Consider the following 24647-nt stretch of genomic DNA (forward strand, 5'->3'; position numbering starts at 1 on the left):
ACGTGTGCCACCACACCTGCCTGATTTTTTTGTTTGTTTATTTTAGTAGAGATGGGGTTTCACTATGTTGGCCAGGCTGGTCTCGAACTCTTGTCCTCAAGTGATCTGCCCGCCTTGGCCTCCCAAAGTGCTGAGATTACAGGCATGAGCCACCATGCCTGACTACTGTACCCTTTCTTTTTAGATGTGTTTAGAGACAAAAATACTTGCCATTGTGTTACAATTGCCCACAGTATTTAGTATAGTAATATGCTCTACAGGTTTGTAATCTAGGAGAAACAGGCCACACCATATAGCCTAGGTGTGTAGCAGGCTATACCAACCAAGTTTGTGTAAATACATTCTATGATTTACACTTGATTCACTCAACCAATGAAATCACCTAACAATGCATTTCTTAGACTATATCTTCATCGTAAAGTGATACATGACTATGGTTGGTTATTCTGGTATTGTGAACTGAACCATATAAAGAACACTTTTACAAATGAAGAACATTTTCACCTAGAATTGATGCCAACATTAATAACTTAAGTATTTCAGTGTCTCATGGCCAAAGTTCTATATTTTAGCCACCTTAGCAAGAAAACCCCAGAAAATCAATTTGCATCTAAAAATGCCTTTACGGAGTTGGCCTGGTTTTGTGGCAGGCATCCCACCTTGCTTGGAGAAGCAGAAGCTGAAGTTGGCCTCACAGAGGATTGCTTGGTCCCAGCTGAATAACCTGCTGGCATCCGCTGTGAGCAGAGTGGTAAGCAGATTATGGGTAAGCAGATATTAGTATTCTGATTAAACATTTTCAAACCTCATACCGCTATTTTAAAAAATAATTGCACTACTCTTGAGAGCACTCTTATATTTCCTATTCTGAAACCACTTTTAGCCCTCTATATATTCATGATCTTAAAGTCTCTATCTACAGTTTATTTCCAAGGATTAAAACTTTTTCCCGGCTGGGCGCGGTGGCTCATGCCTGTAATCCCAGCACTTTGGGAGGCCGAGGTGGGCAGATCATGAGGTCAGGAGATTGAGACCATCTTGACTAACATGGTGAAACCCCGTCTCTACTAAAAATACAAAAAATTAGCTGGGCGTAGTGGTGGGCGCCAGTAGTCCCAGCTACTCGGGAGGCTGAGGCAGGAGAATGGCGTGAACCCGGGAGGCAGAGCTTGCAGTGAGCCAAGATCACACCACTGCACTCCAGCCTGGGCGGCAGAGCAAGACTCTGTCTCAAAAAAAAACCTTTTTCCCTTCACCACCTTAACTGCAATGTAAAATTCATGTGAATATGACTTTCTTGGACAATCTTAATAGTTTTAAGTCTTTACAAGACACTCTCTTCCTTCCCAGATCGCTTCTTGAAAGAGACAGAGCTGCAGTCATCTTTGGTCTCAGGTTCTATAAAAACCCAGCACAGCCTTGGCAGGCCTCCTGGAATGACTTCTTGTTTCCTGAGGACCCATTGATTTAACAAACTTAACAAACATAAATAACAGAAGCTATGAAAGAGACATCTGCAGTAAGCATTCTGAAGTTATGAAGCAACAAAAGTTTACTAGACCACAAAAATTTCTCTAAAACCATCCATCATGTAGAATATACAATTTAGCATGATAATAGGGAAAGTTATTAATTGTTATTAATTGAGGTCTACAGTGCATGTACAGGTTTTTAAACATCAACAGTCAAAACTGCTGGGTTACCACAATTTATTTCTGGGTCCAAACCAAAAAAGTCTGTTTATTTCTTGGGTGCACACTAAATGTGGCCACTGTGTTGGAGAGAAAATGTGGAATCAACATTGTATGCTTACAACATCAAGTGTTGGAATCATCCATAATCTCCGCTTTTAATTTAGCTTGCTAGCGACCTTCTCTCAAGGTGCTATAGACTCTGGGCATCTTCCCCAGAATGCTTTCAGGTGGATGAGGGATGTGGGTGCATGAGTTTAAGGGCAGAATATCTAGCAAACCACTTGCTTTACAGTTCAAATAAGGAAAAAAGGGAGGAGTTCAAAGAAGGTTAGATCTCCCACTTCACCAGTGGCGTCCTTTCCTTCTGCCTAGGCATCAGACCTTCTTCTCTAGAACTTTCTTCTGCCCCATGTGGTGGTCACTGCCCAGCTCAAGAGATAGCCCTGGAGAGGACACAGAGGCAACAAGGTCCAGAGACTTGCCTCGGGGTCACCTCAGGGGCCCTTCCAATCATGCTTCCCCCAGTCCCTGAAGCATCTTCCAGCAGCCAACATGTTGGCGAAGGGGCCCTAAACCCTGCACTGCCCAGGAACTGTGCTGTGGAGTCTGGCCACTTTCTCTTATTGGGGCAGGCATGAGGCAGTGACTAAAGGGTCCAAAAGTTGCCAGTGAAAGCTCTGAGATGGCTGGACCACCCACTGCATCCTTGGCCCTACAGAAAGAGGGTTCCATGGAGCATGCACAGAAGCAGCAAGGGGCAGTGTGACACTGGGGGAGGTACTAAGGATGGGGCGGCCTTCTGATCCAAGCAAGGATTCTTAAGGACCTCCTGGCTCAAAACAATCACTTCCTCTCTTGCTCTGATTCGTGGGCAATGGAGTCCCAAAGGGAGGCCCTTCCTTGCAACCTCAAAGGGAGGAAAGCCTGCTTTCACAGCTGGCAGGGCCTGCGGACAGCCAGCCAGCTACCTGCACCAACTACCGTCCACCTGTCTCCCGTCACATCTCCCCCTCTACCCCTGAGCAGCTGGTTTGCGGCGCTTTGGACGTGCTCCTTGCTTTGCATTCACTCTCCCTCCCGCGCACTCAGTGGATGTGTCCCACGTGGAGAAGGCGAAGTTGGGAAGGGGCAGCCTTTGCGAAGGGCCACTTGGTCTGGGCACTTATTCACTGGGGTGGAATGGGATGGCAGCGGAGTAGGGGGCAGCCTAGGTGAAAAGGCCGCCCGGGGACAGCCCCTCCAGGTAACCCCTGTCCCGCGGCCCGCCAGCATGGAGCACCAGGCCGGGCTGTCAGCGCGCGCGTCCGGCACGGAGCCCACACCCACCCACCGGGAGGTGCGGCGGGCGGGCGCTCGGGGCCCGGCCCAGGGAGGGTGGTGCCCGCAGCCCGCTCGCCCGGGCCTTGGGCTCTGAAACTCATGCCCGGGAGCCCAGGGCAGAGGAGGGCGGCGGGCCCGGGAGAGCTATGCGGTCAGCGCCTCCCCAGCCCCACTGGGTCCCGGCGTCTCCGGGGCACTGACCTGCCAGCCGCCTCTCCCGGACGTTCTTCCACAGCAGATCCCAGGCTCTGGCCGTGGAGTCCCGCAGCTGCTCACTGATGGATCTCCTGAGCCGCGTTTGGCAAGGTTTCCGTTTGCTGGTCATGTTAGATCCCTCCTCATAACGACCGGCGGGCTCGGCACCGCCACTCCCGCGTGGCCCGCGACTCAGACTCCCGGCGACTGGGGAGGACGGACGCGGCACTCCCGCCGGGGTCCCGGGACCCAATGCGGGCGCGACATGGGTCAGTCCGGCGCCGGGAGGCTGCGCCACGCGCGAGGACCGGGATGCCTGGCCACCAGGAGCGCCGCGCTAGGTCAACCTCTGCGCTCGCCAACTCCTCTACTCCTTTCCCACTTTCCTTCTCCTCCCCTCCTCCCCTCCGTTGGGCGCTCCTCCACTCCCCTCCCTCCCCTGCCCTCCCCCTGGCTGCCTCGCGCCCCACGCCTTCCAGGAGCGCGCTTCCCCTTCCCTCCCTCGCCCAACCTGACAGCCTGGTCCCCACGGCCCCCCACTCAAGGAGCTTCCAGCTTTCTTCCAGTTTTACCCAGAAATCAGGGGCTGGACCATATTCCTCCTATTTCTTGATACTTTCCTTTATTTTTCAGTTTCAGAAACTACCATCTTCACAACTACAACAACAACAAAAATTTATATATGCCACAGTGAGAGCATAACTCATCCCAGTTTCCCTGAATTCAAGTCACTTGAAGTCAGCTACTCGGTTTGGCTGACATTCTTTTGATGTTCAATATTGGTAAACTGAACATTATGTTAATCCTTCCTGATTTCTTCAATGAAATAATTATCTGGCTGCAAACTACAATCGAATTAATATGGTTTGAAGTGTCAAAATATTATTTCCATTGCATAGCCATTATGAGGAGAAAAATAACTTTAAAATATTAAGGTCAAACCATGAGGAACCTACCTAAATTAGATTTACATAGTTTGAGAAAGCATTACAATCTGTATGCAGTTAAAGAAGTAGGTATTATGAAGAAGTGATATATGAAAATAGAAGAATTTTAAGGTATTTTAGCCAAAAATGTAAAGTAGGCTTGTAGTTAGAAATTAACTCTGATTCCTGAAGGAAAGAAGGAAGTGTATTGGCTCTTTAAGAAGTACATCATCACTGAAGTCCAAGTCCACTTCCTGGGCTTCAACTCATTCATAAGGAGAAGACAATACTATCTCAGGCCTCAGGGTGTCCTGCATTTCACAAAGTTTCGTTTCTGAAGTGCTTTGAGGTCTTCCAAGAAAGTAACTGTGACAACATTTAACTAATTCAGAGAGGTGATTAATGCCTTACACCTCAGGTTTGGGGAGAGGAACACATTTTTCAAAAGGAATTTCTGAACTCTTGAATCTGCAAAATTGCTTGAATCTCATTTCTTTTTAAATGTCTTCGTACCAGGCTGCCAAATAAGAACCAAAATTTAATCAGATATTCATTTTAATTTCAGGTGTTCTACAGGAAGTTTTAAAATTAGAAGTATTCAGTCCTTCCTCTATTATATCAATTGCTACTGCCTTAGGGGATGGAAACTAACCTCTAGCTAAAGTATTCCCTCTACACTTCTGCTACACTTCTAGCAAATATTCCCTCCATCAGTTTATCTTGTTGGTAGAAAATGGGAATGACAGGGACGATGGTAAGAAATAGTCTTTATTGTCTTATTTTGTTACTTTAAATATTTAAAAATGTTAACTAGTGAAACACACCTCAGAATGAGCTAGAAAGTAATGAGATCTTTTTTTTTTTTTTTTTTTTTTTTTTTTTTTTTTTTTGTAGCATCCTGGTAAACCTTTGAAATAGTCAGTTATGAAGCAATGTCATGGATCAGAAATGGACTTGAAACTGTGACAGCCAGTTATATAGACTAATCCAGATTGCTTTCTGGACCCAAGCCAAATACCCTTTTGATTCCATCCTCTGCTTTGTATGCATGTAGAGGTAACAAAATGCTCTGCAAAGAACAAGACTCCTGTTATCTTAAAGTGGCTGCTATACAGTGTAACAACAAAATGTTTAACAATTACATTCCCAGGAAAGCTGTGTATTTGACTTATAGAAGGGACCCCTTATTGAATCAAACAGAGGCAGTAGTTTTAACATTATATACGCGGGAACAGAACATAACCATTCTAGCTATTTTAGTGATCATTTAGCTCTCAAGAGCGTGGGCCCCTACTACTTTCTATTCTAGCACGTATGTTATATTCAGATGCCATTGGTTAGGGGTTTTCCTTAAATGACTGATGTGAAGACTAAATTCTGGCATTGCACATTTGTTTAGTTCTGGCTGTCAGATGGCCCATGAATTGAGGACTGTCCAAGAGAAGCCCAGATGAAAGACGGAAATGATCTGCCTGGAACAGGTGCCGGCTGAGCAGTGTGTGCCACCCAGCATGGCCCAGCTCTCTGCCAGCCCCGGCTGCTGGCCCTGTTGGAAGAAACCACACAGCTGTGCAGATGGAGCTGCCACAAATGCCAAGTGTTCCAACCTCAATAGGAACCTCAGGGCTACTTGCAGTCATTTGTACAGCATCCGCTCTCATTCTCCTCAAGATCTGTTTTAAAGCTGAACCTTAGGTAGAATCCCCTCTGGGGCCTTCACCAGATGAAAATATCACGTACTTCAGAGAAAAGAACTCAGGTAACCCCCTAGCCCTACCTCCCTTCTTGCTTAGACTCTTCCCTTCCATCTCAGTGGAAGAGGTATTGTTCTTCCAGCCCGAAACCACGTTCCTCACATGTGTTGGGCTTTCTTTCCCTTCTTATCCCAACAGGGACTTTGCTACATGGGTTATTTCCTCTCCCTCACAGACCCTCAATCTCTCGCTCTCCATAGGCTCAACCCTCCAGTCTCACCCTGCTTTTAAACAAACCAAAACTAAAACAACAGCAGCCATCCTAAAGCCCACTGCCTCTACCCTGTGTCCCTGGGAAGAGAAGTCTTTCCTTGTCAACACTGCAATCTGGGCTTCCTCCCTTCCTCAATGAACATGATCTTGCCAAGGTCACCAATAATCATCTGGTTGCTAAATCTAACGACGTGTTCCAGTTATTGTTGTCCTTTCCAGGGTGCATGGACCATTGGACACTGCAGCCCATTTCCTTCCTCTGACACAGGCTTGTCTCGTGGCTGTCAGGCGACACCCTCCCCTGGGTTCCTCCTTTTCACAGACGGCCTCACATGGTCCTTCTTAAGGCCTGACGGGCTATAGACAGACAGTATATGTGGTTAAGAATGTGGCTAAAGGCAGCGTCCCGTTTGATTCTGCATATGTTTCTGCCTCTCAATAGTACCTCCCTAGACGATTGCAGCGTGGATTAAATGAAATAATCCATTTGGCACATAGAAAGGACCTAGCCTATGCTCCCAACAACAATACTATCATAATTACATTACTGTCCTAGCCCAAATCCATCCTGAGCCCTTTCAAGAAGCCGTCCCTGACACCCAACCAAAATAGCTCTTTCTCACGACATCTAGTTTAGTTTTCCTGATAGCACTTCCTCTTCCAGACATTATGTTTGTTTGTTTGTGGTCGGTCTCCCAGGCAGACCGTGAGCTCCCTAAGAACTGAGGCCCTGTCTGTCTTACTTGCTTGTGCATCCTCAGTGCCTAAAACAGTCGCGGACAGTTATGGCCAGTAAATACTTATAGAATAAATGAATGATTCTACTCTAGGGCCATGTATTGTTTAACTTCCTGATGGGTATCTCCAGATCTTTCCTTCCAAACCTGCTCTTTCATCTCTATTCCCTATGTGAGCCAACTGGCGCTACCACCCATCTAGTGACTGAGAGAGAAATCTAGAAGACATCTGAAACTCCTCCATACATCCTATATTGCTTCAATCTTTCCCCACCTCTCTATCTCCTGAGTAACCGATTCAGTTCAAGTTTTCTCTTTCCCTTCCCTGAATTTCAGCATAAAAAGAGTCCCATTTGAAAGCTCTTGCTTGCACTGCACTCTACGTCTTTATATATCAGCTGTGCTTGAATGCCTTTACTCTAATTTTTTTCTTCTTCACTCATCCTTCGAGATTCAACTCAGATGCACTCACATATCACCTTCTCCTTGATCCTTCTACAAATCCCAGTGGCTGGATGGGTTCCTCTTCCACTGTGTTTCTGCTGTGCTTTGGGGATACTGCCAGAGGAGCACTTATCAAAGAGCCAGAGCTAAGTGTCCTTACCTGTTTCTTCTCAGTTGTCCCTGCAGTCCTGAGTTCCTCCAACTAGGACTAGTACAGGACTTTTATTTCTCAACCCCTTGTGCCTTTTTCAGTGAACAGCACATAGTAGGAGTAGGATCATTTACCGACTGAATGACTATTCCTATAGTTTTAAATGACTGGTTACCACTAGGATCCTCCTTAGGATAAGTGAAAATTTTAAGAATGCTTATGCTGATACTGCTTCATTCTCATTAATTATCACTCTCTTCTTATATGTTTATTAATTTTAAACATAGAGGTAATACATACTGATAATTATAGTTTTTTAAACACATAAAAATTATAATAGAAACATTAAAAGTACCTGTAATATTACCAAAAAGAGAGCTGATAACATTTGAAAATTGGCCTTTTTAGTTTTTTCCTTGCATATTAAAAAAACTTGGAAGAGTTTTTATACCAAGTTTTTCATTTTTTTCACTAAGCAGTAGATTGTGAGCATTTTTCCAATGTATTTTCTTTTAAAATATAGTTTTTAATGAATATCTAAAATTCTGTGGGATAAACACACTATAATTTATTTTAAAGCTTTCACAATTTTGGACATTTTTCTCCAAATTTCTAAAATTACAAATAATCCTGTGATAAATAACTTTGACAAATGAAAAAAATACATATATTTTTCTCCTTCCCTTACTGCTATGTAATAAGAACCATCACCATTGCCTTTCACAACCGCAGGCAATAAGCAGGACTTGCCGCCCACCACCTACACATCTGAATGCCAGCAACTCTGCAATTCCATTACATTTTTATCCCTTCTACTTCCCTCCCATGTTCAACTCCGATTCTGTGCCATCACCCCCTACAGAAGAGTGGAGAAGCACATTCCACGGTCTGCTTGCTGTGGTATTTTTTTGCTGGAAGCCTTTGCTGGAGAATAGAGCCCAATTTCTAACTGTACCAGGCCAGGAATCCTTCACCAAGAACCCATAGTCATAGTGCATTATTTCATGTTGCTTGCAGCTTTGCTGTGGGGAAATGCCTTTCTTGAGGAGACCCATTTTCCTTTGCTGCAGGGTAGAAGGGTGAAGAGCTCTTGCAACTCTTTCCCTGCATGTTCCCTTCCCAGGAGAGATGGGGTGTAGCAACTCTTCCTTTGATGTATCCTTCAGGCTCCATTTCAGGGACATGTTGTTGGAGATTGTGAAATGCAATCTCATATTATTTATTTCCTCATTTTAAAAGTGCTGCTGAAAGTTCTGGTGAAGCTGACTTTTCAAGCTGGGTCCTTGGATCACAGTCACCAATCTGTGCCTGCCCTGATTGGTCTATCTGTGTATCCCATTGCCATGCTCTGAATCTGCCAGTCTTTGAATGCTAACAATTTTGATTGCATTTTGGGTTTTGTTCTGTTAATTAAAAAAGCATCAGGCTCTACACTTTCTTGGAAGCAAAATTTAGTGTTAGCTGTAAACTCTGCATTGCCAATTAATAACTTTGGCTGTGTTTCACATTTCCCTGATGTAGACTGGTAAATGCTTTGAATCTTCAGGCTGAATGTCATATCATAGTCATCAACTTTACAAATATCACAATTCCTTTCTATATTTTCATGTACACTTTGGGGAACCACGATTACCATATGGGAGACCTTGGGGAAGTGTCTTACAAATTTCTGATGGCATTCACAGGCCATTGGATTGAAGACGTTTCCAGTGATTGAAATCATCTTGACATCACTTGTGCCATCCTTCAGCCTGTCTGTTTTATAAAGGTTGAGTAAGTAGCTTAGCTTAGCACACAACCTCGCATTAGCATATCGATTTAGGTAATTTGTTATGACTGTCTTAGTATACATAGAGTAGTTTGAGACCTCAAACATACACTGTGAAGCATTCTTCCGTTGTTACTGAGCTTCTTAAGGTCAATGAACACATCATCTGAAGAGCACTGAAAGCCAGTCCCCAGTTCCCACAGGCAGTACAGGGAAGTGACTGATGGCACAGACAGAGGAGGTAGCCAACTAGGTTCATACCACGGCTCTGCACCTACTAGCTGTGTAATCTCCGTAAGTTACCCATTTTCTGAGTTCCTCAGCCTCAGCATCTATAAAATGGGGATTATAATAATGCTTACCTCATAGGGTTTTTGGCAAGGATCAAATGCAATAGTACATGCAAAATATTTAGAATGGTGCCTGGCATATAATGAGCATTCATTAAATTTTAATTGCTATTGTTGTTGTTGTTTGCCTAAACCATTTCTGCAATTCTCATGAGATTCCAGTCCAGCCGAATTCTGAATAGCCTCATGCTAAACAGCAAGAAGTCACTAATGAGTATTATAAACTAGCACGGGATGTGGGAGGTACGAGAATAGGATTCACATCTCAGCTCTGGGAATGATAAGGTGTAGGAGAGATAGAAGCTATTTAATCTCCCTAAACATAGGTTTCCTTATCTGTCAAATGCAGCAAAGAACTCTTTGTTCTACCTACCCTGCTCATAGTTAAACCATATATGAGAGTGTTTTATAATTAAAATGTCATCAAAATGAAAGGTATTGTAAATAATAGGAAAGTTTAGGGAAAATCCACATATGGAGCAAGTACATTTCCTACTTGCATGCATAAAAATATATTTATTCAACAAAGATCTTTATTCCTAGAGTGACACAGGTCTCTCCTGGTGGCCCTAATTGTGTTCCAACTGCTGACATAAATCAAGGCTGATTAAGTATGTTTACTGGTGTGGACAGTTGGAAGGGGCTGGGACCCTTGTCGCCTTCCATGGGGTAACCCTCCACTCCAATTATATTTATTCCACAAATACATATTGAACAAACCTTTGGCATCTCTAAAGGCAGGCAGCATTTGTTCCACATTCTAGAGGAAAGTCTTTTGGAGCTATCTCAGTACTACCTCCCACCTTGTTAATTAATCTGTGTAGGTATGACATTTTATTTAGGAATTTCATCTTTAATAAGACCTTGCTCTAGTTTAACACTACCCAGGATAATGCATCTTGTAAGCGTTATTTAATATAACTAGCACATGAGGTCAACTGCTACTCCTTAGAAAAACAAAACAAAAGTGGCAGGAAAACAATTTCAGAAAATTTAAATGATTTGATCAAAATCATCAGCTAATAAGTTGCGGAACCAAGACTCAAATGTTTACCATCCATCTTTAAATCCAGTCTTTGGGAGGCCAAGGTGGGTGGATCACTTAGGTTAGGAGTTCAACTTTTTAAAACTTTAAGTGTCTTCCTGTTAGTGCCTTGTGATAACATGGTTAATAAATGAGAGTTATTAGTTTTAAGAGTATCTGGGGCAATGGAAATTACTTTTATTGTTTAATATACATTTTCCTTCTGTCTACACAGAAGGACACATAGTTGATCCTTGAACAATATAGGCTTGAACAGCGTGGGTCCACTTATACGTGGATTTTTTTTTTTTCAAAAAACGCTACACTGAGTGTGCCTGCCTCCCTTTCCAACTTCTCTACTTCTTCTGCCTCTGCCACCTCCGAGACAGCAAGACCAACCCTCTTTTCTTCTTCCTTCTCATCAGCTTACTCAAGGTGAAGACAATGAGAATGAAGACCTTTGTGACGGTCCACTTGCACTTAATGAATAGTGAATATATTTTCTTTAACTTGCTTTAATGAAAGAATATAATATATAATACATGCAAAATAACAAAACATGTGTTAACCAACAGTTTATATTATTGATAAGGCTTCCAGTTAACAGTAAGCTATTAGTAGTTAAATTTCTGGGGAGTCAAAAGTTATACTTGGATTTTTGACTATAGGTCGGGGGAGCAGGAGGACCTGGTCCCCCTAACTCCTGCGTTGTTCAAGAACTACCCGAGACTGGCTAATTTATAAAGAGAAGAGGTTTAATTGACTCACAGTTCCACAGACTGTACAGGAAGCATGGCTGGGAGGCCTCAGGAAACTTACACAATTATGGCAAGAGGCAAAGGAGGAGCAAGCACGTATAACCATGGTGGAGAGGAGAAAGATAGTGAAGGGGGAAGTGCTACACACTTTTAAACAACTAGATCTCATGAGAACTCACTCACTACCATGAGAAAAGCAAGGGGGAAATCCACACCCATGATTCAATCACCTCCCACAAGGTCCCCCCCAACACTGGGAATTACAATTCAACATGAGATTTGGGTGGGGACGCAGAGCCAAACTATATCAAAGGGTCAACTGCATTTACCTTCCATATGAGAAAATACTATATTTTCTATATCACTTCAGTAGTGGTCATTCATTGCTAATAATATATTTGTTGTAATTATTTTTATACATTATTTTGCAAGTACCATTTAAAATAAAAATGTTTGATATTACTTAATGTGTTAGGCCACTTTGTGTCACTATAAAGAAATACCTGAAGCTGGGTAATTTATAAAGAAAATAGATTTAATTGGTACATTGTTCTGCAGGCTGTACAAGTGTGGCACCAACATCTGCTTGGTTTATGGTGAGGGCCTCAGGAAGCTTACAATCATGGCAGAAGCGGGAGGGGGCAGGAGGATCACATGGCAAGAGCAAGAGCAAGGGTGAGGGACAACCAGCTCTCGTGTGGACTAACTGAGTGAGAACTCACTCATCACCAAGGGGATGGTGCTAAACTATTCATGAGTTATCCATCCTTATGATCCAATCACCTCCCACCAGGCTCCACCTCCAACACTGGGAATCACATTTGCACATGAGTTTGGAGGGGACAAACATCCAAACCATATCAATAAGGGAAAAACTACAAATCCAAATCCATCTTTGGAGTCCTGGGAAATCTTTTGGATTTAATGGATTTTATCGATAGCTCTATTTTATTTGTGTAACCCTGGACTTCTGTTTTATTTCTCTTTGCATCCTCTGTTCCTGGAACACTGCCCGGCACATGGTGAACTCAACAACAACAATGACAACCACCACAACAACATAGGTTGTTGAATTTGATTTTCTTAACTTTTAGGTCTTAGCATAGCTGTCCCCTCTTTGGAAGCCTTTCCTGACCTTTTTATGATCAAACTTCACTAAACTCTGACCAGAACATATGTCCACATAATGTTTTGTGATTATTTTTTATTCCTTGCTTGACTTGCCCCTTCACTAGATTGTAAATTCCATAAGAGCAAGGACCTTGTCTTTCTTTCCAGACACTGATTGCCGGCACCTAGAGCAGTGTTTGACGCACACTAGATGCTCAAGGAATCACATTTGCACATGAGTTTGGAGGGGACAAACATCTAAACCATATCAATAAGGGAAAAACTACAAATCTAAATCCATCTTTGGAGTCTTGGGAAATCTTTTGGATTTAATGGATTTTATCGATAGCTCTATTTTATTTGTGTAACCCTGGACCTCAAACGTCATTTGCCAAGAAAGCTAGTGCCATCAGCGGAAATTATCAATCCTAGAAGAGTCTGTCCTGCATCACCCGGAGAGCTTAAATATTTCAACTCACAACTCCAGGACCTTTGTCTCCACTCCACTCCACCCCACCTACTCCCAGGGACACACCCTGGGCCAAGTCACTACCACTGTGCTTCCAGAATCTTGAAGCTTTATCTTAGCTTCTATATGGTACCTGTATCCTTTTAGCATTCCTCATCTTGTCTTGTGATCTTTGCGTTTGCCTTTCCTTTACTTAATCAGTCCTTTTCCTTGACATCATGCCCTCCTAGACTTGGGTTAAGCTCTATGAACCAAACTTTCAAACACTTTCTCAGTACACACACGCATGCACACAAAGAGCTATTTTATTTCTTAGTTATTCTGTGCCTGTTTGGCAAAACCCCTCTATCTAGTCTTACGTGCAGGCCACCCCACACAGTCAATGAAGTTCCAGACTGCACAGACTGATGACATGATGCCAATGGGGTGAGAATTATCAGCAAAATCTTTGCCTTGTCTCTAGCAGAGTCTAGTTCCTGTTCTCCAGGAACAGTCACAGTGGTTAGCTTAAATCTTCATCACTGTCCTCGAGGCCCTGGTATGCTTTCTTCCTCTTACCCTCAACACCAACACTTGTCAGATACTCACAGGGGAAAGAGAGGAACTGGCAGTTCCTTGAATGCACCACACTCTCTGCCTCAGTGCCTTTGCACATGTTCCTCCTGCCTGGAGCACACTGACTCTTCTTTTCTAAAGTTACGCCTAAGCCCCACAAACTAACGATTTTCTTACTAGATTGGATTATAACCCTCCTGAGGGTAGGAAGTGGATTTTTAATGTCTGCATCCCTAGTGGTGAATGCAGTGCCAATAACATAATAAATGCTCAATATATATTGACCGAATGAATTAAGAATTGAAAACTGGGGCTGTAGAGTGGGCTAGAGAAGTTAGGTATACCGATGCATTATCCTTCCAAATGTTGAAATATTTAGCATTAATTCATTAAAAATATAGAAAATGCACATACAAACACATAACTATTAAGTCACAATTGATTAGCCATGAATGACAGGAAATTTCACAATAGCCATGCATTATGGGTGAATGTGATGAACAGTGTTTTGGAATATTTGATCAAGCTGATTAATTTAAAACATTACTTAAGGTCCTCCCCCCTCAAATCTACATTTTACACTTGATTAAACTGATGCTATCATAAATTAACCCCCTCCCTCAGCCAGGCACAGTGACTCAAGCCTGTAATCATAGCATTTTGGGAGGCCAAGCCAGAAGGATTGCTTGAGGCCAAGAGTTCAAGACCAATCTAAGCAACATATGAGACTCCATCTCAACAAAAAATAAAATTTAAAAACATAGTAAAATAAACTCTTGACTCCACTCACACCAAAGTTGGAGTCTGAAGTGTTCTTTGTTAAAAGATAAATGCACAGTCATCAGTATTTCAAAAATATAATAAAAATGAATTGGTTACTCTTAATATTTAAGAGTTTATCATGAATTTAATGTGCAAGTTCGTTGTGTGTCTGAATGGGAATACAATTTTTTTTTAAATGTAAAATTTAAGGGGAAAATTTAGGGGAAAATATAACCTCCTTGTGGGCAATGTGTGTGTGGTTTTAAAGGAGAATAGAATAACGATTAAGAAAGAGGAGCAAAAACTACAGGATATGGATGAGAAAAGAAAGGTAGCAGTTACACGAAACCAGGAGAACAGAGAGGGGCTCCAATACAACATATAAAAGGGCTGGAACAGGAACAGAAACTGCGGGAATTCACTCTGGACAGAGGTGACTGCAAGAGGTAAAAACTCTGGAGACGAATCAGCTGGGCACCTTCCACACTGATGTGAGATGACCACAAAATGAATGGACTGAGGCTTATCTGAGCCTCAAGCAGTAAAGGTCCCGGGTTCCTAAGAGATGAGGGTAAGAAACGGAGGCTGAAGGGAATGGGGGCGTCTGTGGGGAAGGGTGGGAAGAGGTGGACCAAACAAACATCCACAGCCTTGAGGCTCCTGATAGAGAAATCTAGAAAGTAACAGGAATTGGTAACAGGAGATGCTGGAAGGAGATGTTTTTAGAGGCTTTAATCGAGCAAAGGGAACTAGGCAAAATAAAGGTAGGCTTCTCATGTGCATCAACAGTACACAGCTGGTGCCTCTGCATTCAGTGCACAGTTACAAGGTTAAACTGTGCATCTGAACACCTCGGGATGCTGGATGGTGACAGTCGGGACTGGAGGAGGGAGCCCTGCCAAGGAAGATAAGGCAGGTAGCAAGACTTGAGATTTCCCTCCTTGACCCTTAGGTAGTAGCAGCCAAGAGTGAACATAAGATTATCTAGCAGATAAAATGCCATGATTTCATCAAAGGGGCTTTGTAGATGAATAGTGAGAGAGTTAAATACTAAATGCAATTCTTCAGGTTTTAATACCATGAAGAATAAATCATGCTCACTGTAACCCTCACCCATGAACTATAAATTCATTGCAGGTCAGGTATTGGACCAGTAAAACATTTTGCTTTGATTGTCTTCTCTCTACTTAGCATGGTTTTCTTGGTACAATTATAAAACATAGTAGTTTTCACTCGAGCCATTAATTGCTGCTGCTGACAAATCCCTTTCTGTTCTTTTCCTAATTTCTTTTCAATGCTTTTATTTTATTTTTGGTGCCACCCTCATGTTTTAAAATATTTTTATTAAGGTATTATTAGCATACTGAAAATACATCCATCGATAGTTTTCTTTTTAAAATTTTAGGCGAGTATTTTCTTAAAAATGCTGGTTGGAGACTTTTATCACAGGGTTATATAGAATTTTTTTCTAGGTATAGTATCATAGACACAGAATGGCTTATACTTGCTCAGTATGTCAATGAATATATCACTTATATGTATATATCACTGGACTACTATTGTCAAAAATGCTTGCAAATAATACTTCTTGCCATTCTATTACAGCTAGCTTAAGAAAGATAGGATCAAGGATAGAACTCTGTCACAGACCCTGGAGGGATTTAACAAATATTTCAGAGGCTGATAGCCAGTATGTTTGTTTTTAGATAACTGAATTCCCTGTAATCTGGACACTGTAAATTTTCAGAGCGAGGTTATCTCCAAAACTTTCACTTTATTATTCTAAAAAAGATTATTTAGAAACAAATAACTTCATCTTCCTGTTTTTAACCATAGCTCTTTTATTATTTCTAATAAGGCCATAAAAACTTAATCAGGTACCTGCTTTGGATTTTAGATTTCTATTTTCCCTTTTAAATTTTCTAAACACCTGCCTAACCAACTAACTGAGATTTGCTTCCTTCCCCACCATTCATTCCTGCCATGTGGTGCTGGGAAATTTCCCCCTTAGTTCACTAAGCTCTTTAAACACCTGCAGCTCAGTAACAAGGATAGTATTGTCCGGCTATTTTCCTTAGCAATGAGTTGATTCACCTGTCAAGATAAACGTCACTGTACATATTATTGGACCTCTGGATTAATGCCTTATAAAATAGCACGTTTGTACAGTCCTATGAGTTTCATAAACATCAAACACTGATTTCATTTGATAGGCCGGATATTATATCAACATTTAGTGAAAGGAGCTTATTGCTGGGGGTTCAAAGATGAACTCTTATGAAAGCTAACCTTTTGGATTCAAGCTAAAAGTTTATTTTCTATGAGGGATTTTGAGTCATAGGACAGGAGGTTACCCATGGCCTGTGAGAGAACACCACTTAAGTATCTGGTAGTCTATGTCTGCCTTAAAAATACATTGAAGTCAGTATATAGCCAAGTGATTAATGGCAGCATTAACAGCATGCACATTCACGAGTCTTCTGTCGCTATGAGATAATATATCAAGAACAAGGGAAAAGCACATTTTTTATCAGGTCAGAGATGAGCTTTATCATAGTCCAAATGACTTAATTTTTGACTGCTTTTCTTTTACAAAATGTATGTTAGACATAAAAAAGAATGTTTCCAGCTGTTTCCAGATCTTCTTTCAATTTATTTCTAATAAAGCACACATTTGGGTAAAAACTTCAAGCTGAGTTTTGAAACCTGCAGACAGTTCTCTACCTTAAACAGTTAATCAATGACACATACAAGCTGGCTTCAATTAAATTCAGTCTATCATATCTGCGATCCAGTTAACTGCAGTAAGGAGAAAAAAGATTAAAACTATCACTTCCCAAAGGCGAGTAGCTCTCAAAAAAAAAAAAAAAAAAAAAGGACAAATAGTAAAAACAACAATAAAACATACCTCATGTATTAGAACCCCCAGCAGTAAGTTCCTTACGGTTTCACAGCCATTTGTTTAATTCTTGAGCGTCCCATTGTTAGGTTTGCTTTAAGCTGGTCTATTTCTGCTTTCATCCTCGTGAGAAAAGCATCCCAAAGTAAGATGGCATCAGGCTGCCTATCTAGCATGCCTTCATCTTATTATATAATGTAAATCAATTAGAGGCAATTTTGGGGAAAACTCAGTTCTCACTGAGTATTTTTTTCCTGCCTGTATCCCATGTTGTAGTGAAGTGTGATAAGGATTTCAAATTGAACTACATTTAAGAAAGTGTGTTGTTTTAGGTGAATCTAAGGATTTAGTAATCTCTCACAATTAGTGCATATTAATTTACATCTGTCACGGCCAGATATGTGGCCATTTGGAAAAAAGTGTTCCAAGGGCCCAGTAACTATAAGAACTCTCCCTAGCTTCCTGATAATGCGGTTTGGGGTTTCCTTCCTCTTTCTTTTTCTTATTACTGCTGTTTGGTACTGCTTTTACCCCAGTCTCTCCCCCTTACTTCAAACACTTCTTATCTCAGGGGAGTAAACCCCATGACTCATATCTGCCTCCACTTCCTCCTTGAAACCCCCACCAACTCTTCTCAATGTGTCCCGAGCTAGGTCACATCTAACCAGCCTCCCTCCTCGATCCTGGCCCGGTGCCTATAACACAGGAAAGCTCTTTCAGTGAAATGGTACTCCTGAGAATCGTAGATAGATCTATGCCAGCCCTCTTTATACTCAAATGTCATAATTAACATTCACTCATCAACAAACATTTGTTGGGTACGTTCTGTGTACCACTGTGTTGGACACATAGTATAAAGGCATTATATGCATGCAGCTCTGTCTTTCACTATGGGCTTTCAAAAATTAAGAAAAATAATGGGTGACCAGGATGGAACAATTTATCCCTGTTTCCTCCTTGCTGTTTTTAGCAAGAAACAGCAGCAACAACAGCACCACCACCTTTGAAAACATCAAGTTCAGGAAACATTTACTTGACATCTACTATATCCTGGGCTCTGTGCTTGGTGCTAGAGATAGCAACATAGGAACAAAAGGGCCTGTGCTGTGAAGGGTCTTAAACAGGAGTATAGAGTAGGAAAGCTTTGAGAATGACAGTCTGGACAGAAACAAGGTGGTGGCTGCGGATATGAGGCAAGCCAACTAACCCTCCTCCAAGCAGCACTCAGAGAAGCCGGCCCAACATTTAGTGTGTCTCCCATGGGGTTAGGCAGGCAGGAATTTCCAGCCTCCAGGAAACTGTTCTGGAAGGCCCTCCGTACATTCCTCGTTAGAGATTCCAGCACAATCCATATATATCCCCTACTGGCATCTCTGACCAAGACCATGGGAGCCACCAGTAGCTTGGAGCCCGGGTGAGCTGCAGACTTGGGAAGTGAATGGGGCTACCAGATTTAGCAAATAGACACACAGGATGCCTAGTTCAATTTGAATTTCAAGTGAACAAACAAATAATTTTTCCCTATATGTCCCATAAAATGCATTGGTGTCTGTATTGTTCTGCATTTTATCCCGCCACTCTACAAGCGGGGTAACATCTTTACTTCTATTTAGCCTCATCGGGCATCCTAGACCAATTCAGAAGTAGCCTCCTCCCACCCTTGTCAGCTTCTGAAAGAATTGAGACATTTGGTAGGTGCCTCTGTTGTTTCCTTTTACTGCTGACACAGATGAAACCTTACCTGCTCCTTGATCTCCAATGCCAAATTAAATCTGGCCTTTTGCAGTGAAAATGCATACCACTCCTGCTGAGGCTTTCTCCCTTCAAATACCTTGAAAAATCACCATCTTTATTCCATTTCAGTGCACTTGACGTTAGTTACCAAAAAAATAATGCCCACTTCAAAAAAGCTTACATTTAAGTTAAGAACGTTTTCTAATGGATTCTTATTTGTCTGTCCTGAGCAAAGTTAATGGTGTGGAAACAGATCTAGTAGTTCAAGGCAAATGGAAATCAACTTGAGAACATATTTTTCTTCTAATCGAATGTCACTTGTTTTAGGCTTGTACAAAGGATCTGAAAGCTCACTTTCTATTTGTTTTAAAATGTGTATATATGTTCATACATGCACATATATGTGCATTACATATATTTTTTACATACAGTTTTTTTTTTTTTTTTTTTTTTTTGAAGGCAGTTGGAAGAAATTTCCCTTGCTTTGAGAGAAACTTATCATTAATGGAAAAGAAAATCCCTGGGCTTGGCTCACAGTTGCCCCTCAATAAACATCTGTTAAGTGATTCAAGAAATATTGATCGAGTCATAAGCTTTAAATTTTTTAAACTTAATTTCTCCAGATGTTTCTAGCGTTACATTCAAAAGACAAATTATCATGATAGCTCTAAATATTAGAAATAGATGGAAGCTGCATGATAAAGTACATAAGCATATTGTTCATGGCCTTTATCCTAGATGTTTTCCAGTTGAGCTCTGCTATTTGCTGGAACAAGTTATAGCTTCTCTGGTGTTTCTGCTTTCTTATCTGTAAAATGGGGACAATAATTTTCCCCGCCTCATAGGACAGTTGCAAAGATTAAATAAGATCATATTTGTAAAGTACTTAGAACGGCCTGGCATGTAAAACCATCAATCACTGGGAGCTTTTTTAAGTGAATCTATTGTAAACAGCTCTACTAACCACCTTTGATCCTTTTGGAATCAAATAAATGATTTGATCCTCCCAGAATCAAATGAATTCCTAGAATGAAATAATTTTGATACTTGTGGGTCACTTTTGCTGAATTTCCGTACATCTCTCTCTCAGCAGGGTCGGGAGAATAGGGAACAATGGTTTTCACGGTACAATTAGTTTCAGAAGAAGAAATACATGTACAACACTGCTAGTAGCATTTAAAAAATATCCTAGGATTTATTTGGTGCAGTATCCTGGTATTTTGCAGCATTCTTATGTAAAACAAAATTATATTTTCTGAATGTCACTCTGTTTTCCTTTGACATATTTTCTTTTCTTGTTCTTTTTTTTTTTTTCTTTTTTTTTTTTTTTTTTTGAGACAGAATCTCATTCTGTCGCCCAGGCTGGAGTGTAGTGGCATGATCTTGGCTCATTGCAACTCCACCTCCCGGGTTCAAGCGATTCTCATGCCTCAGCTAGGGTTACAGGCACCCACCACCATGCTGGGCTAAGTTTTGTATTTTTGGTAGAGACCGGTTTCACCATGTTGGCCAGGCTGGTCTTTAACTCCTGACCTCAGGTGATCCTCCCGTCTCGGCCTCCCAAAGTGCTGAGATTACAGATGTGAGCAACCGCTCCCAGTCACTTTGACATTTTCTTTAAGTATAGAAAAAATAATTTCAAAGAAATAATTAGTTTCGTCTAAAAATCTGTCTCACAATCAAGATCAATCCACTTCATCTCTAAATAAACTGGTATGAAATATGCTCCCAGAAATTTTACATGGGCTCCTCCTCAATAACAGAAAGGATTTCATTATCTTTCCTCCTTCAATGTCAATGCTTCTACCATCTGAGCAAAGAGATACTCTGAAATGCTATCCTAGTCTTGTCTATTCTCACCCTTACTAACATCTGAAAGTATGCTATAGAAAAGGTCAGCTTTTTTTGTTTGTTTGTTTCCATATCTTCTCTGGTTAAACCTGTTAGACACTATGTCCTTTCTGAAAAACCTCTGAGAAAGTAGACCTTCTTTGGCTCTGTGTATGAAGTTGTCAACCACTATGAATTTTAGACTGATGCCATTAAGGATTTCCTACCTACCAGAGAGCATTTTGTCACCTTGTCAAAAATATTTGCTATTTTAAGCATTATTTTATATAAGCATTATTTTTTCATGGTGAAGGTTAAGAAAAATTTCAACATATAATAAAGAAACAATCTTTTGATTTCATCTTTGCACAGGGTTTGTCTGATTAAAAAGGCAAGAATTGATTAGTATGCTGCTTCTGAAAAGGACTCACTGAAGGAAGGTGATATGCAATAGTAAAAAGGACACTGCACTGAGTTCCCTTCTGCTCCCTGAATTCTCATCCTTGCTCTGTCATTGATGAGCTAGAGAACGTTTGGTTGGTCCCTTAAACTCACCAGCTCTCATTTGCTTTCTCATTTGTAAAGTGAGAAATAAAACGGAGATCCTCTGAGGTCTCTTTTCTAAAATTATATAATTACAGGTACACATTTTATACCTAATGCATGAACTCCTCATTTTCAATGCAGGGTTTTTATACAATACCATATCTCTTCTATTTCAGAACTGAAATTAGGAAAATGTCATCATGAAATTTACTTCTGTTTGAATTCCAATTAAAGTTCAGACAAAGAAACTTGAAAGAATTGGTTGCATCTCAGAAACACCTGCCACATTTTCGACTTAACAAGCAACCAATCAGAAAGAAGTGAGAGGGCCTATGGATTCCCCACTCTGACTCTCTATTCATGTTTAACCCCTTTTAATATAAGCAATCAGACAAATCACTTCAAAACAAAGGTTAGTGAAAGAGTCTACAAAAGCCAGAAAAAAGTTGAAAGTATTAGACGTAAGCAGTCAGTGGGACATATGTAACCTCTATATATCTGAAAGGGCACAAAAAGTTCATTCCAAATGAATCATTCATCATAAAGTCAGGAGTTGAGTAAATAGGGAGTCATAATGAAGGGCTAAGAATGACGCTGGCTAATGTCCTCACACATACCCTTTGAATACACCTACATATGTGCATGAATGCACCATTATTAGCTCTCATTTATGTTAATCCAGTGAAGATGTTGTCACTGAACTACAGTTACTCAATAGTAATGTTTTGTACCAAAAAATACTAAGAGATTGACTCATGTCTTTGAAGTTGTTTCATAATTCAGAATGAAAATGACCCCAGGAAAGCAATCTTGTATGCCTTCTAAATGACTTTCTCTTGTCTGACCTTTCATGGGAAAAAAATCAACTAACCCTTTGTTGGGATGCTGTGCTAATTATTCAAAGAAGTTTTATGTAATCCTTTCAAACATGAACCGACTGAATTTCCATTAAACTATCCCACAGAAGGCACATGGTTATAGCCATATACAACCAATGTGACTCTATGGCCTAATGAGAGTTTGTGGTAGGAAGTTCTTGAGCTAAAAATAAATCACAAAGCAGAAAGGCCAGAGTGTGAGAAAGTAAAACTGAGACAGGATTGTTTTGGCTATTATTAGTAGTTTTCTTGGCCTATACATTAGCCAAATAATACAATTCAGAAAAAATAAATAACTATCCTTTTGTTTTCATTACCCCACAAATGTCCACTAGCTTTTCTCATTTGCTACTGCCATATCAATGATGAATTTGATTACATTAAGACCAACAGAGGTCATGCTTCAGGCTACATGCTGAATTTTTATAAACATCCTTACTTCTCTGAAAGTTTATTTCTTTCAGAGCTACTTTCTATTTTTCATTTGACTTTTATTATGCTACAACCCCTAACCAAACACAGGAATTTAAACGTTCCTCCAATTGTACTACAAATAATTTCTAATCTTTCTTGCTATACACTAGCAAGTAATATTCAAAGCCTCCCTGTGTAAGTGTTAAGATTTTAAATCTAAGGACAATGATGGGACATGGTCAGTCTATGTTTTGAAGCTTCCTTTGTGCACCCCAAACAGAGCTCAAGCCTGAAAATGTTCACAATTATATTTGGCATTCCCCGATCTCATTGGATTTGACCAAAATAATTTGAAAGCAAAGTTAATTTTAGTCAGGTTTCATCATAAATTTAAGCACAGTGATAAATCATCAATTAAGCGTCATTTAACAGTTCAAATTAAAAATATAAATATAGATTAGACACCATTTGAAAGCACTATAGTTAGGTTCATTTGTTCTTTGAACAGTTCCTATAATAAAGGACTCTGCAGACAGAGAAAAAAAGCGGATATGGTAGGAAATATTTGCAAGTTACAGATCTAAGAAGGGTTAATATTCACCACATATAAAGAATTCCTAAAACTCAACAACAGCAAGGAACCCAATTAAAAAGTGGGCAAAGAATTTGAATAGATATTTCTGCCAATAAGATATACAGATGGCCAACAAGCACATGAAAAGATGCTCAATATCTTCAATCAGTAGGGAAATGTGAATCAAAACTACAATGAGATACCATCTCAGACCTATACCATTAGGAGGCTGTTATTAAACACACACACACACACACACACACACACACAGAAAATAAGTGTTAGTGAGAATGTAGAGAAATTGGAATCTTCAGGCTGCTGGTAGGAATGTAGAATGGCAAAGCCACTATGGAAAACAGTATAAAGGTTACTCAAATAATTAAAAATAGAATTTCCATGTGATCCAGCAATTCCATTGCTGAATATATACCCCACATAATTGAAATCAGGGATTTGAACAGATATTTACACCCATATCCATAACTGCATTATGCACAAGAACCAAAATGTGGAAGAAACCCAAATGTTCATCAATAGATGAATGATTAAGTAAAATGTGGTATATACCTACAGTAAAATATTATTCAACCTTTAAAAGGAAGGAAATTCTGGTGCATGTTACAACATTGATAAACCTTGAAGACATTATGCTAAGTGAAATAAGCTAGTCATAAAAGGAAAATAATACATGATTCCACTTGTATGAGTTGTCAAATTCATACAGACAAAAAGTAGAAATGGTGGTTTCCAGGGGCTGGGGAATGGGAATTTGATGTTTAATGAGTACAAGTTTTAGTCTGGGATAATTAAAAAGTTCTGGAGCTGGATAGTGGTGATAGTTATATAACAATATAAATGTGCTTAATGCCAAAGAACTATATACTTAAAATGGTTTAAATGGTAAATTTTATGTTATGTATATTTTATCACAATAAAAAAAGTTACTACCCATATTGTGCTAACAATGTAAGGAGGAGATGAGTGTGTGTATAAAATTAGTGCCAGAATATCTGTAATTCAAGGTAAGAGAGATAGTGACAAGCCACTAGAAATTAAATACTATGGTGTTCAGAGAATGCAAAGATAGTATTTAGTAGTTACAGTAAAGTTTTTCATGGAGTATATAGTTGCTGGAGTTCGTCTTTGGAAGATTAATGCAATTTTACTAAATAGAGATGTTGGGGGCAGGTATCCTACAAAAAGTGACCCACACAAATAAAGCATGAAAGCTAAAATCTTGGGGGGATTTTAGAGCTGTGATTTCTCCTTGTTAGACTACAGTGTAGAACAGTGCTTGTCAAACTTTAATGTTTATACAGATCACTGGGGAATCTTGCTAAATTGTAGACTCTGATTCTATAGGTCTAATACACAATTCAAAATTCTTTATTTCTAATAGGCCCCCATTAGAAATGGTGATGCCAATGCCGCTCTTAGTACTCATGTCTTTGGCTATTATTAGTAGTTTTCTTGGCCTATACATTAGCCACATAATACAATTCAGAAAAAACAAATAACTATCCTTTTGTTTTCATTACCCCA

At 40.4% G+C, this 24647-nt stretch overlaps 1 protein-coding gene across 2 annotated transcripts in view; it reads right to left on the reverse strand.

The window, feature by feature from the left end:
* Window positions 1-24647, reverse strand: part of STARD13 (StAR-related lipid transfer (START) domain containing 13) — a 583251-nt gene that overhangs the window by 260171 nt on the left and 298433 nt on the right. The window contains exon 1 of one of the 2 annotated variants that reach the window (XM_011997820.1): window positions 3216-3581. The exons of the other annotated variant lie outside the window; for it this stretch is intronic. Coding sequence (XP_011853210.1) covers window positions 3216-3339 — 124 coding nt within the window. The 5' untranslated portion in view covers window positions 3340-3581. Of the gene's footprint in view, window positions 1-3215; window positions 3582-24647 lie in introns of those variants that run through there. 2 annotated transcript variants of the gene reach the window in all.

This window comes from Mandrillus leucophaeus, unplaced genomic scaffold (assembly GCF_000951045.1).
Source record: "Mandrillus leucophaeus isolate KB7577 unplaced genomic scaffold, Mleu.le_1.0 Scaffold549, whole genome shotgun sequence".
Classification (NCBI taxonomy): domain Eukaryota; kingdom Metazoa; phylum Chordata; class Mammalia; order Primates; family Cercopithecidae; genus Mandrillus; species Mandrillus leucophaeus.